The sequence below is a fragment of the Misgurnus anguillicaudatus genome, chromosome 22 (genome assembly GCF_027580225.2).
Source record: "Misgurnus anguillicaudatus chromosome 22, ASM2758022v2, whole genome shotgun sequence".
NCBI lineage: Eukaryota > Metazoa > Chordata > Actinopteri > Cypriniformes > Cobitidae > Misgurnus > Misgurnus anguillicaudatus.
Window position 1 is genome coordinate 46923197 of NC_073358.2, and position 13187 is coordinate 46936383.

Genomic DNA, 13187 nt, shown 5'->3' on the forward strand with positions numbered 1-13187 from the left:
CAGGGAGAAAAAGGCATGGATCTCCGTATGTTTGTTTCTCACCAGATTCCACACTGTAAAGCTTTACAGTGCGCAATTTCTTGTCAAACTCGTAGTACCCCAAACGTTTGTCAGCCATTAGAAATTCATATTTTACCATGTCTTCCGAATCATGTAAAAACTCGGTCAAACGCACACGATGCCCCACACCCCTCTTGGGCGCAAAAGTCACATCTTCATCCATCTCCATACCAGAAGCCGGAGGGGTATTAAATGCGCCAGCCATTGTTTAACGGTTAAGACAGAACCAAAGTCTTTTCATTCACTGAAAACCTATAACCTGTTTTAAACAAGCCTATCTTATAACACCCATTTATACAACACACACACACGCTGTGAGACGCGCTGGGGCGAGACGCGCAGTGGGGGCGAGAGAGAGAGAGAGATCGCTGACAGCACTGGACCGCTTGTGAAACTACGCAGTCTAAAACTATAAACTTTATTTTTTGACAGCAATAAACATGACAGCATAGGCTTGACATAAAACACACACACAGGAACAACAACGAGCCGATTGACACATCGCAAAACACGCGCAGGATACTCGCTGTCTAAAGCCCCCGATACACGACAGTCCAGAAACTGGACAGACTGCACAGCCCTTGACCGACTGTCCCGCCCCCTGTCAAAGGGGGTCATAAATCAATCAAATTTTGACAGATAGTGGTCCCATACAACTACTCACGCAAATCCTGCCAAAGACTATATTTCAGGTGTTGTGATCTGTACAACGAGTTTGGCGAGAAACAAACCCGTGGCTTACCTAAGCATTAAGTTACCAGGTTCAGAAACAGGACCCAGAAGCGAACAAAATCAACACTGCTTTATTGAAAATCAACTTAAACAGTCGGGCTGTCGAGTCCCAAGGCACCAACAGCGCGTCAACAGTGTTATACATTTAGGAGGCTTTTTTTTTACCTCACTGCTTCAAAGTCGTTTAACGGTGTTACTCCCTTTTCACTCAGATCTGCTCTCTGCTGCGCCCTGCACGCGCTCTCCAGGTAAGCGATTGGAGGATGGAAAGCAAGAAATTACCGTAATAAACCATAATTTGCCAAAAAGTGCAATTTATCTTCTTTTAGCAACCATTCCTTTTTTGATAGCGCAAATGGTCGAGGAGTTACGGTTAAATGAATAGCGCTTTCCGAGTCCTTTAGCGGATAACGTAAACAAAATACCAAACATATTAAAAACAGCCTTTAATGGTAAATTTCGTTTTCTTAATGCAGATTTATTAATTAGAGAGGCTATTAAACAATACAACGTATGAGTGGAGTGTTTTTGGCAATGTGAATCTGCTGGTTAATTAAATTAATTGCAATAAATACATTTATTAATATAACTAACTTGTATTAATAAACTGCATTCATTAATGCGTTCAGGGATTAATACTAATTTAAAGTGAGATGGCATCTCCCATCAGATGTTCATATTAACAACAAAAAGAAAATCTTGTTCTTTGTATATTTATAAATCAAACAGACACAAGATATACACAGCACAAAGCTTTAAAGTTGTTGGATGTAGCGTAAAACATTGTAATAAGGCACATAGCCTGCCAGCAAATGATCATACTAATTTCCATACTTTCATACTTCCCATATTAGTGACAATATGCATAAGAAGATGAGTCCACCCATCCACACAATGGCACTTTTAAAGGAAAAAATGGGAAAAGATAAAAAATCATGTCTATGTCCAATCCCTCACTTATTAGTAACATAAGGTTAAAAATACTAATTTTGTCCGTAATTTAACTAAGGTTTACTATAGTGTGACTCCAAAATGTTTTATCTCATATGGCAACATACCGTAATACCGTTATACCGGCTGAAGAGTGAAAAATACCTTGATATTAATTTTTGCTCATACCGCCCACCCCTAAAGCCCGGTTTTCAGATTGTTTATGATGAAATAGAATGATTTTGACTGAAATTTCGACATATGCGGCTGCCCCGAGAATTTTCGGGTGTTTGTTGTTTCACCTCCCACCTCTACAATGGCTGAATAGGTGCACTGGAACAATCCTTCCTAAAATGCATTAAACTTTCGTTTACAAAGACCGTAAGATGTGAAACTCACCGAGTGGTCAGGGGTGTTCACTGATATGCTCACACAAAAATCGCTGCAAAAGATGCTTTCCAACAGGTTTTTTAGCATTCGTTGTAAACTTGTGGACCCATTTTTCCAAATGCCTCACTCCCGTATATTCTTCCGTTGAGAGCTTGTAAAATAGACACTCCAGCCCAGTTGGTGGCGCTCATCTGCCTTTGCCAATTGCAAGAATACAAACAACGTTACCGGCAGTGAAGTAATACCGTACACAGCACATCTAATACAAGTCAATGGAGTAGGAAAAAAACTACGATAAAACCTGTTGGAGGGCATCTTTTGCAGCGATTTTTGTGTGAGCGTGTCGGTGAACGCCCCTGGCCACTCGGTGGGTTTCACGTCTTTGTAGACGGAAGTTTGGTGCATTTTGGGGGGGATTGTTCCAGTGCACCTATGCAGCCATTGTAGAGGTGGGAGGTGATACAACAAACACCCGAAAATTCTCGGGCCAGCATCATATGTCCAAATTTTAGTCAAAACCGTTCTATTTCATCATAAACAATCTGAAAACAGGACTTTAAGTGTAAAATACCAAACTTGTCCTTTAATGTATTTGGAGAATCTAAATTAATCAAACTGTTTTGGTTTTGAATTAGGCCAGATTAGAAATCTGTAAAGCTTTCTACAGCATCAGAGACTTCAGACAGTGGTAAAATCATAATTTGGAGTATTTTGCAGTATGGTAGCATTTTTCATACATACAAGTTGTATTTGTTAAAGTGACAGTGTGTAGGATTGTGGCCAAAACTGGTATTGCAATCACAAAACTTGTGGCTAAAACTGAGTATTCCTTTGATTTCAAATTTCTTGACTATGTTGCTTTAAGTTCAAAAAAATAAAATTTAAGCAATTAAACATACAATTTAGCAACTCCTCACTAGTCAAGAAATTAATTGTAAATAGAAACTTTGAAATTGAAGTGCAACAAGGAATTTTTTACAGTGTAATATGAATAAATGCTCTAGATTCTAGAAGTATTGTATAAACTAATGTTAACAAATACAACCTTATTGTAAAGTATAAAGTAGTTAAATCACAGTAAGTTTGTTATATATGTGGCCTTGACTATTTTAAAACCAAGCCTGATTGGTCACATTATGTGTGGATAATTGTATGTTCTTTTGTACGCCTCCATATGCATGTGCACATACACGTAAATCAGTCAATAAATATACACAAGCTCTCACATGCCTGCGCAAACGCACTTGTGGCTACTGTCTGGGTTTTGCCTCCATGCCAAATTCTGCCACAGTGCTAGTCTCCATGGCAACGCTTCTGCCAAGGATGTCAATCTATCCTCACGCAAACCAGCCGCACTGAGTGGAGTGTGAAAGAGAGAGAGCAGAAGAAAGAAAAAGAAAATAAGACTGCCTGTTTTATTTTTTTGCATGTTTTTTAATTGTTGTGGACTTTGTCAAGGCATGCCAGAAAAGAGCTGAAAGAGGGTGAAAAATAACACTGCTTTAGTCTTGTAATATAAGTAGGAATGCTTGTTGGGATTGGCAGGCTTGATGGTAGAGGAAAGATGTTGGCAAGCATCACTATTACTACTGGTCAGGTTGAAGTCCCCATGAAATCAAAATTAAATTTTTATTGTTTTTTAGTATGAACATGCCATACATGTGCATTGACAAAATACGATAAAGGCATTCAAAACTTTCAGTCTGACACTTCTCTCAATTCAGAACAATGATTTTTATGACATCATTCATGATAAGTAAATTAAAAGGGGAGGAGCTGCCCAATATGCCCTGCCCTTATTTCCTGTTTTGGTGAAAATGATGTCAGTGCATGCCATCAAACAAAGCTGTGCATTTTAAAGGAATAGTCCATTTTCTTAAAAGAAAAATCCAGATAATTTACTCACCACCATGTCATCCAAAATGTTGATTTCTTTCTTTGTTCAGTCCAGAAGAAGTTAGTTTTTTGAGGAAAACATTGCAGGATTTTTCTCACTTTAATGGACACCAACACTTAAAACTTAACTCAACACTTAACAGTTTTTTCAACGGAGTATCAAAGGACTCTAAACGATCCCAAATGAGGCCTAAGGGTCTTATATAGCGAAACGATTGTCATTTTTGACAAGAAAAATAAAAAATAGGCGCTTTTAAACTACAACTTCTTATATTCCTCCGGTCCTGAAAGCATCAGCGTGACCTCACGCAATACGTCATGACGTCAAGAGGTCACAGAGGACGAACGCGAAACTCCGCCCCAGTGTTTACAAGTGTGTTGAGAAAGAAGACCGTTCCGACGTTGTTGTATGTGGATTGATTTTGGAATGATACTATTTAATGTCTTTGTGTCGGTGTATTGTTTATAATGGTCCGCAAATGTGCGTTTTATATATGTAACACGTGACCTCCCTACGTCACTACGCATTTACGTTAGGTCGCGCTGGACCGGATCTAGACGAGAAGTTGTGCTTTAAAAGTGCATATTTTTATTTTTCTTGACAATCGTTTCGCTAGATAAGACCCTTATGCCTCGTTTGGGATCGTTCATAGTCCTTTGAAACTGTTTTACGTGTTGAGTTAAGTGTTGGTGTCCATTAAAGTCCACTAAAACGAGAAAAATCCTGGAATGTCCTCCCCAAAAAACATAACTTCCTCTCGACTGAACAAAGACATCAACACCCCGGATGGCATGGTGGTGAGCAAATTATCTGGATTTTTCTTTTAAGAAAATGGACTAATCCTTTAAGACACATAAGTGGGTCTTTAAGGATTTAACAAACTTTGTATTCAACTTTATTTAGGAGCCACCAACTGAATTTGAGGAACCAAAAATGGTTCCTGTATGGCATCGCTGAACCTTTGTAGCACCTTTATTTTTAATAGTTAAGTTCTTTTGTAAATTCTTTAGTAATGAGCCATGTCAAACACCCTAGCAACAGCTTACCAACGTTATAAAAAACCCTCAAGATCCACCCACAACACCGCAGCACCCAAAATCTAGTTTGTGAAATTAATGATCTATCGGTGAGAACATTTTGATCTCCTCCTTCAGTCTCCAAAGACTGGTGAAGGCGTTCAGTCTAGTTAACGTCCTGATGATTTTCTGGTTTGTTGAATGTGAAAAGCTTCTTACTGGCACAGCTGTAAATGTGGAGGCTTTCTGGATTCAGAACAGAAAGAAAAGGATTAGCCACACTTGTGGTGTCTCAACCTCATTTAGAGAAGTCTAAGATGCTTCCGCCCTCAAAAAGGTGAATTTATACGAAACATGTCAGGTTTATTTAGTGTGTGGACTTTAAGGAACCTTGCACAGGGTGATCTTTTATAAATGCTCACGTAAAGCACACACATAAAACATATAAATGTGGCGAAACCAATCAAGAGCTTTCCTGGACACATTTCGTTGCAAAATAAAAAAGCACCTATTTCTTGGCTAAAAACAATGTTATTTTGTGTATTTGGTATAATACAATGTGTTTGCATGTTTTATGGTTAAAAAAACACATTATTTTCCACATACTGTACATTTTTGTGGCTTCAGATTTCACTACTCTGATTGGCCAGCTAATCTGTACGCTGTGATTGGCCTGAATATTCTGAATATCAGCAGGAAATGTGACGCTCCTTACCATGTTTGAAAGATTCGTTCACAATGCAATGCTAACAGGAGTTAACTTACAGGCCGAAGCGGGGGGGATTATGATAATGTCGGTCTTGTCTTTACGTTGGAGACGATAACTCGCGTCATCGTTTACTTTGGGGATTTGTACCTTTTGCATATTGTTAACATACACATGTACACACCAAAGGAAATGTAAAATTGTGAATCGGATCATTGGTGCTCTTTAAGGTTTATTGTATTGCGACATTTAGTTGACATGCACTCCCATTCTGTTTTCTTTAATGATGTTGTTGACACAGGTTGGTTGTGCAATATCCAGTTTCATTGTGTTTTATGCAAATTCATTGTGCTTGCATAATGACAATTGAAAAAGTTCTGGATTCTTCTTTGATGGGATTTTTCATTTAGGGCTGCATAACAACTAATCGCTAAAACTTTTAGTCTTTTATTGAACTTTTATTTTTTATTTTTTATTGCTACATAAAATGTAGCTCAGTTTTATGATATAATGTACTGTTGTGGAATGGTCACATGATAGATAAATAAATTTATAAATAAATATAAATTATATATAAATAAAAGTATTAAGATATTTATTAACTCTTTTACCGCCAGCATTTTTAAAAAAGTTACCAGCCAGCGTTTTTCATGATTTTCACCAAAGTTTAATGCCTTCCAGAAAATGTTCTTCTTCAGATATATAAACAAACAATATACCAAATGAAAGAACAGGCCCTCTGCTTTCAAACAAAAAAAAAAAACGTTTCATCCTACCTTCAGTAGTTCTTTTGTAATCAGCTTTTGAATATGGGTAGGTTTCTGCAAAAACACCACATTTTGAGCAAAAAGCAGAGATAATTCCATTTTTGTGACGGACTTTTCATAGAGATCCCATTCAGAGCGATCTTTAAAACAGACACGGGCATGCAGACACAGGCGCCACCTGGTGGATAATAGCGGTATTGCGGAAAGACGGAAAATCTCGTCATTGGCGGGGAAGCGTTTTCTCTTAATTGACGAGATATCTCGTCAATAGCGGGGAAAGAGTTAAGATATAATTATTTTATTATTTAATTGTAACTCACGAATCCCCTGCACTTACCACCAGTTGTTCCCTGATGTATACTGACAATGGCCCTGTCCAAATGGCGCACTTCATGTGGACTTTCGTGGCTTTAAAGGTGCAGTGTGTTAATTAACAGCAACTAGTGGTTAGGTTGTGAATTGCATTCCACTTCTCAGTCCACTGCTCACCCCTCGCTTTTGAAACGCGCAGAGAAGCTATGGTAGCCGTCACCCGAAAACATGTCATCGTCGGAGACGCCTTAGTAAAAAAAGTTTGTCCGTTAAGGGCTTCTGAAGAAACATGGTGGCACAAAATGGCGACTTCCACGTAAAGGGACCCTCTGTGTATGTAGATAAAAACGTCTCATTCTAGGGCAGTGTTTCCCAATCCTGGTCCTCGAGGCCCCCCTCCCAGAAAGTTTTAGATGTCTCCTTATTTAACACACCTGATTTAGCTCATCAGCTTGTTAGGGAGACATGTTTACCATTTTTGAAGTAGGCTGATTAGTTGAATCAGGTGTTTTAAATAAGGAGACATCTAAAACTTTCTGGCAGGGGGGCCTCGAGGACCAGGATTGGGAAACACTGTTCTAGGGTAATAAAAACATAACGGTTCATTATAAAAAGGTCTTTATACACCCCTGATAATGTAGTTTTGTATATTATTTTGCATTTCTGTCAAGAAATCCTTCTAAAAATTACACATTGCATCTTTAAATTGCACATGCTCGCTTACCATGGGTTCACACCAGCCGAGTTTGAGGCGTCAAATTCGCATCTACCGCATCTAGTTTTCCGCTTGAACATTTGCAGTTTACTCGCTTCATTCGCGTGTGAAATTCTAGTCATCGAGACATTCATGTGGAAATTCGCTTCATGGGAGGGGCTTCTGCGACTCCGCTCGCATCTCGTAATCACGTCACTACTACAGCAAGCTCCTGATTGGTTTAACGCGGCGTGTTTTTCCGCGCTAACCGCCTTATTCGCGCCGCGAGACCTCCAGACGCACATCAACGCGTCTTCACATTGACTTAACATTGCAATCACTCGTGCTTGACGCCTCTACCGTGGCTGGTGTGAACGCGGCATTAGTCTATGAGTCCGTAGTGTGTCACATCTGGCATTTTTACGCTTTGAAGTGTGCTTATCAGCGCCCCCTTTGCACCCTTGATCCGGTCTTCAGCGAAGCCCGCACTGATGCAGGCTCCACACACTTTACCAACCCAAAAGAGCAATCAGACAACAGATCACACCACTTCTCTTCCTATTTCCGGTGTGATGCTTGAGTCCCAAAATATGACTCTGGTGTACCCTTGTGGACTTGCGTTAAGGGTCCCTAAGGTCTGCATGATGTCATTAAAGTGTGGCCTCTGAGGACGTCCACAAGTCCAGAGTGTGCCATTTGGGACAGGGCCAATTTGTGATGTTGCACCAAGGCTTCATTCTTTTCATGTAACATTTTTTTGGTAAATTTTTTAAGTAAAACATGAAAGACATGTTCCTGAAAGGTTTAGTGGGGTTAACTTAAATCATACAGCGTTTAGAGAATAATTTTGCCATTGTGCCAACCGAAAGCCATAGTTTAAACTCAGGTGATACCCTCAATTACAGGTAGTGTCTATTTTAATATAAAGGGGTCATTTAAGACACCTAAACATACTTATTTTGTGGAGAGCACATCCCTCTTGCTTTACACTGAAACCCTGTTGTGATCTTTACATTTGTTTATCTTCAGCTCCAAAATCAAGATTCACAGTTTGCATTCAGATCCGACTTATTTATAGACATCCTTATTATTTGGTGGCTTGATGGTACACCATCATCTCCCTCGCTTGCTCTCTCTCTCTTCCCTTCCCTTTTTTTCTTGTAGACCAAGGGTATCTGGCATTGTGACAGCTTTGTGTAAATTCACTACGAATGTTCTGCTTGTCTCCACCCCCTCCCCACCTTCACATTACCATGGCAACGGCCTGTTGCATAACTCTAACCGCAAAGTCTCGCCTGTCCGTCTCCGTGGAAACCATGCCTCTCTCTTTTTCTCTGTTCTGTGCTGTCTTGCGGTATCCCTCTATCTTTACCTCTTTCTCTCATTGTCTATACACGCTTCTGTCCCTTAAAGCGTGTGTGCGCATTGCAGGTGCTGTAGCCATGAGTTTAGTTCGGTTCCAGTGCAGAACGGTTTTTCAGCCGTGATGGTGTAAAACTGCTATCAAAACAAATATAGTATGTTTGGTGATGAAAGCACATTATCAGAGCCGTGGCCTAGATTAGAAAACATGATTCAGACATGTTGAGCTTTGGTGTTTATGTTGGAGACGCGGGTTCACATCAAAGTCTTTTTAAGGAAGTCGCGTCATGCAACATGCTGTCGGCAGAAACTGTCGCAAAGAACAGGCGTGTCTATACAAAGCTCCTCCCTCAGAGGATGTTATTTCGTTAACAGTTAACGATTGACTTTTTTCCGAACGCACCATTAGAATGCAGCCTTCGGAGGTCGCAGCCTTCGGAGGTCGCAGCCTTCGGAGGTCGCAGCCTTCGGAGGTCGCAGCCTTCGGAGGTCGCAGCCTTCGGAGGTCGCAGCCTTCGGAGGTCGCAGCCTTCGGAGGTCGCAGCCTTCGGAGGTCGCAGCCTTCGGAGGTCGCAGCCTTCGGAGGTCGCAGCCTTCGGAGGTCGCAGCCTTCGGAGGTCGCAGCCTTCGAATTGGGACACTGCTCTTGTCACCGTGGGGTGCCTGTCTCTTTTCATGAGGTCGTTTAGAAGGTGTTCCTAATTCTGTTTGTCCTATTAAGGATTATAAACAAATGAGTAGCCATCCTCTCAGTAAATTGAAAACTGAAAGACGAATGACGTGAACTTAATTGCTTCACTCCCATTGGCAGTCGCTCCGAAAGTCCGTCCTCATTTGCATGAAGTTGAAATTTTCTTTTCGCTTTTGACGCCGAAAGTCACCAAGCTTCCACTAATATGAACGAGATCGCATCGCTTTGCCATTACTAGTCGGTGGTGGTGTGCACTGTGCACGCAGCTTAACAGTCCGTTATGGAAATTAACCATGGTTCACCACAGTTGAAACCAAAAACTAGTTGACTATAGTACTACAGTTACAAAATAATATTTTGCTACTAAAACTAACCCAATGGTTAAACTAAGGTTACTGTATAGTAAAACTTAGTTTTTTTTATGGTAATCAATACACCAACAAACCATGGTTACTAAAAGCATGGTTAATTTTTTAAAAGGTATGTCTGCAGCCTGCAGCCGTCCTGATGCAAATTAGGGTTTGGCATTGACGTTATGTTTGTAAATGTCTTTGCATTCATGTCTAAAGAGTCACAAAGACCAAGCATGAAGAAACCGCTAAAGGTTTGGCACCTCAGTTTGTCCAGTTTTGTATTTTTGTGTTAAAACCACTGTATACACTGTTTTTAAAGGGATAGTTCACCCAAACATGAAAATTCGGTCATTATTTTAGGCCCTCCAGAAAAATGTGATTATGCGATCGCATGATTCAATGCATAATCAGCCAAAGGCCGCATTTTTTTAAATACGCAGCACGTTCGCCGCATAAATTGCAGATTTCTGCTCGCAAAATATGCAAGCTTGCTTGATTTCATAATCCCCGCATTTTCGTAGCAAAAAGTCATATATGTCTTGGCAGAAAGTTAAAAAATGTTGCATTTACTTCACACATGCGCAGCCATGTCCCCTGTTGTCATGGGAATGTTAGGAAGTGACGTAATTATGCAACGTGAACATCAATGAAAAGCTGAAAAAGCTGCAAACAGTTTTGGCAAAGTTCACGCAGTTTTCGCAAAGTTCACGCAGTTTTCGCAAAGTTCACGCAGTTTTCGCAAAGTTCACGCAGTTTTCGCAAAGTTCACGCAGTTTTCGCAAAGTTCACGCAGTTTTCGCAAAGTTCACGCAGTTTTGGCAAGTTCACGCAGTTTTGGCAAGTTCACGCAGTTTTCGCAAAGTTCACGCAGTTTTCGCAAAGTTCACGCAGTTTTCGCAAAGTTCACGCAGTTTTGGCAAGTTCACGCAGTTTTGGCAAGTTCACGCAGATTTGGCAAGTTCACGCAGATTTGGCAAGTTCACGCAGATTTGGCAAGTTCACGCAGTTTACGCAGATTTGGCAAGTTCACGCAGTTTACGCAGATTTGGCAAGTTCACGCAGTTTACGCAGATTTGGCAAGTTCACGCAGTTTACGCAGATTTGGCAAGTTCACGCAGTTTACGCAGATTTGGCAAGTTCACGCAGTTTACGCAGATTTGGCAAGTTCACGCAGTTTACGCAGATTTGGCAAGTTCACGCAGTTTACGCAGATTTGGCAAGTTCACGCAGTTTACGCAGATTTGGCAAGTTCACGCAGTTTACGCAGATTTGGCAAGTTCACGCAGTTTACGCAGATTTGGCAAGTTCACGCAGTTTACGCAGATTTGGCAAGTTCACGCAGTTTACGCAGATTTGGCAAGTTCACGCAGTTTACGCAGATTTGGCAAGTTCACGCAGTTTTGGCAAGTTTACGCAGTTTTGGCAAGTTCACGCAGTTTACGCAGTTTTGGCAAGTTCACGCAGTTTACGCAGATTTGGCAAGTTCACGCAGTTTACGCAGATTTGGCAAGTGCACGCAGTTTACGCAGATTTGGCAAGTGCACGCAGTTTACGCAAATTTGGCAAGTGCACGCAGTTTACGCAGATTTGGCAAGTTCACGCAGTTTACGCAGATTTGGCAAGTTCACGCAGTTTACGCAGATTTGGCAAGTTCACGCAGTTTACGCAGATTTGGCAAGTTCACGCAGTTTACGCAGATTTGGCAAGTTCACGCAGTTTCATCACATTTTTTTTAAGAAAACGTGCTGCAATATCAAGGATTTTTGCCCACAACAATCACAAAAAAACTCTATGAATAATCTAGAATACTATGGAACTCAATGGGGTTTTGGTCGGTTTGGTTACAAACATTCCTCAAATTATCTTCCTTCATGTTCATCGGAACAAAGAAATTAATACAGGCTTGTAACAACATGAGGATGAGTACAAAAATTATTTTTGGGTGAACTATCCCTTTAACACTTTTTTTTCTGTACTTATATTAACTTTGAAAGTTGAAAGCTCAAGCATTGGTTGAAGACCTAATGTATAAATTGTTATCTGACATCTGTACACATGACAAATTTAAACTTGAAACAAACCCTAACAATTTGGCTTTGGCTAAATGGAAGCTGAGCCAAAGTACTTTAATTGCATTTACTTTAATGTAACCAGAATAAGGATGCTTGAACTGACCGTCTGTTATTTTATCTCCTCCTTTTGCTTCTCTCCAGCTCGGCGTACAATCGGGACAATAAAGTGCGAGTGGCCATAAAGAAGATCAGCCCGTTCGAACACCAGACGTACTGTCAGCGGACACTCCGCGAGATTAAAATCCTGCTCCGCTTCAAACATGAGAACATCATCGGCATCAACGACATCATCCGCGCCCCCACCATCGACCAAATGAAAGATGTGTATCCTTTTATTCCGGCCAACAAACAGACACACGATGTATAAAAAGCTTCCAGATGCACACACTGTTGGTTCGATGCATTAGCGGTCATGTTTTGAAAGCAAGCACGCTGTACATGCCAAGCTAATGCATCTCTAGCATGATGTAATGATAATGATGTCATCAGCCTCCCGTGTCAATAGACCTAATAAGATTTCTTTCAATCAGGAGGAAATGGATCGCTAAATTGGGTTTGACCGTTTCGGAAAAAGGTTTTCTATATCTAAATGTTCATGTTAAGACTGAAAACCCTGGCTCAGACACACATTGCTCTCGTTTCCTGATGCGTAGGCAGATATGGTGCAAATTTCTGTAGTAAAGAGTTAATTTTAGGTCAGGAATCAATAGTCGGTGGGCGTGTGGAGAGTATGAGTAGTTTGCATGATCTAAGTACTGTATTGCTTTAGTCGGTTCATGCTGCTTAATAAGCTGATGTATGGGATAGTTCACGCAAAAATGAAAATTGTGTCATCATTTACTCACCCTCATGTTGTTACAAACCTGTATGAGTTTCATCATAACACATGACCATTAAGTTATTTGAGTTATTAAAATTGCAGAGTCATTTTTGATTATATTTGCAGTTTTAAAATGAATTTGGTCTTGCATAAACTGCAAAAACCGACTGCAACTCTTATTTAAAAATATCAGATGGGTAATTTCAGGCTGCATTTAAAGAAGTGTAGGATGAAAGTGAGAGTGTGGATAATGTGGAAATGTGATTTTGAAGTATTTGAGTATAGAGGTAGGAGGAAACAGACTAGCTCTTTCAAGAGCCCTAAAGAAGATTCACGGATAAAACGTAATGTGGGTTTCTTAAAATATCTGATGCTGAAATCTCGA

At 40.4% G+C, this 13187-nt stretch overlaps 1 protein-coding gene across 2 annotated transcripts in view; it reads left to right on the forward strand.

Moving 5' to 3' along the window:
• Positions 1-13187, forward strand: part of mapk1 (mitogen-activated protein kinase 1) — a 60257-nt gene that overhangs the window by 26988 nt on the left and 20082 nt on the right. For both annotated transcript variants that reach the window (XM_073861113.1, XM_073861112.1), the window contains exon 2: positions 12124-12306. In XM_073861113.1, coding sequence (XP_073717214.1) covers positions 12124-12306 — 183 coding nt within the window. The remainder of the gene's footprint in view (positions 1-12123; positions 12307-13187) is intronic.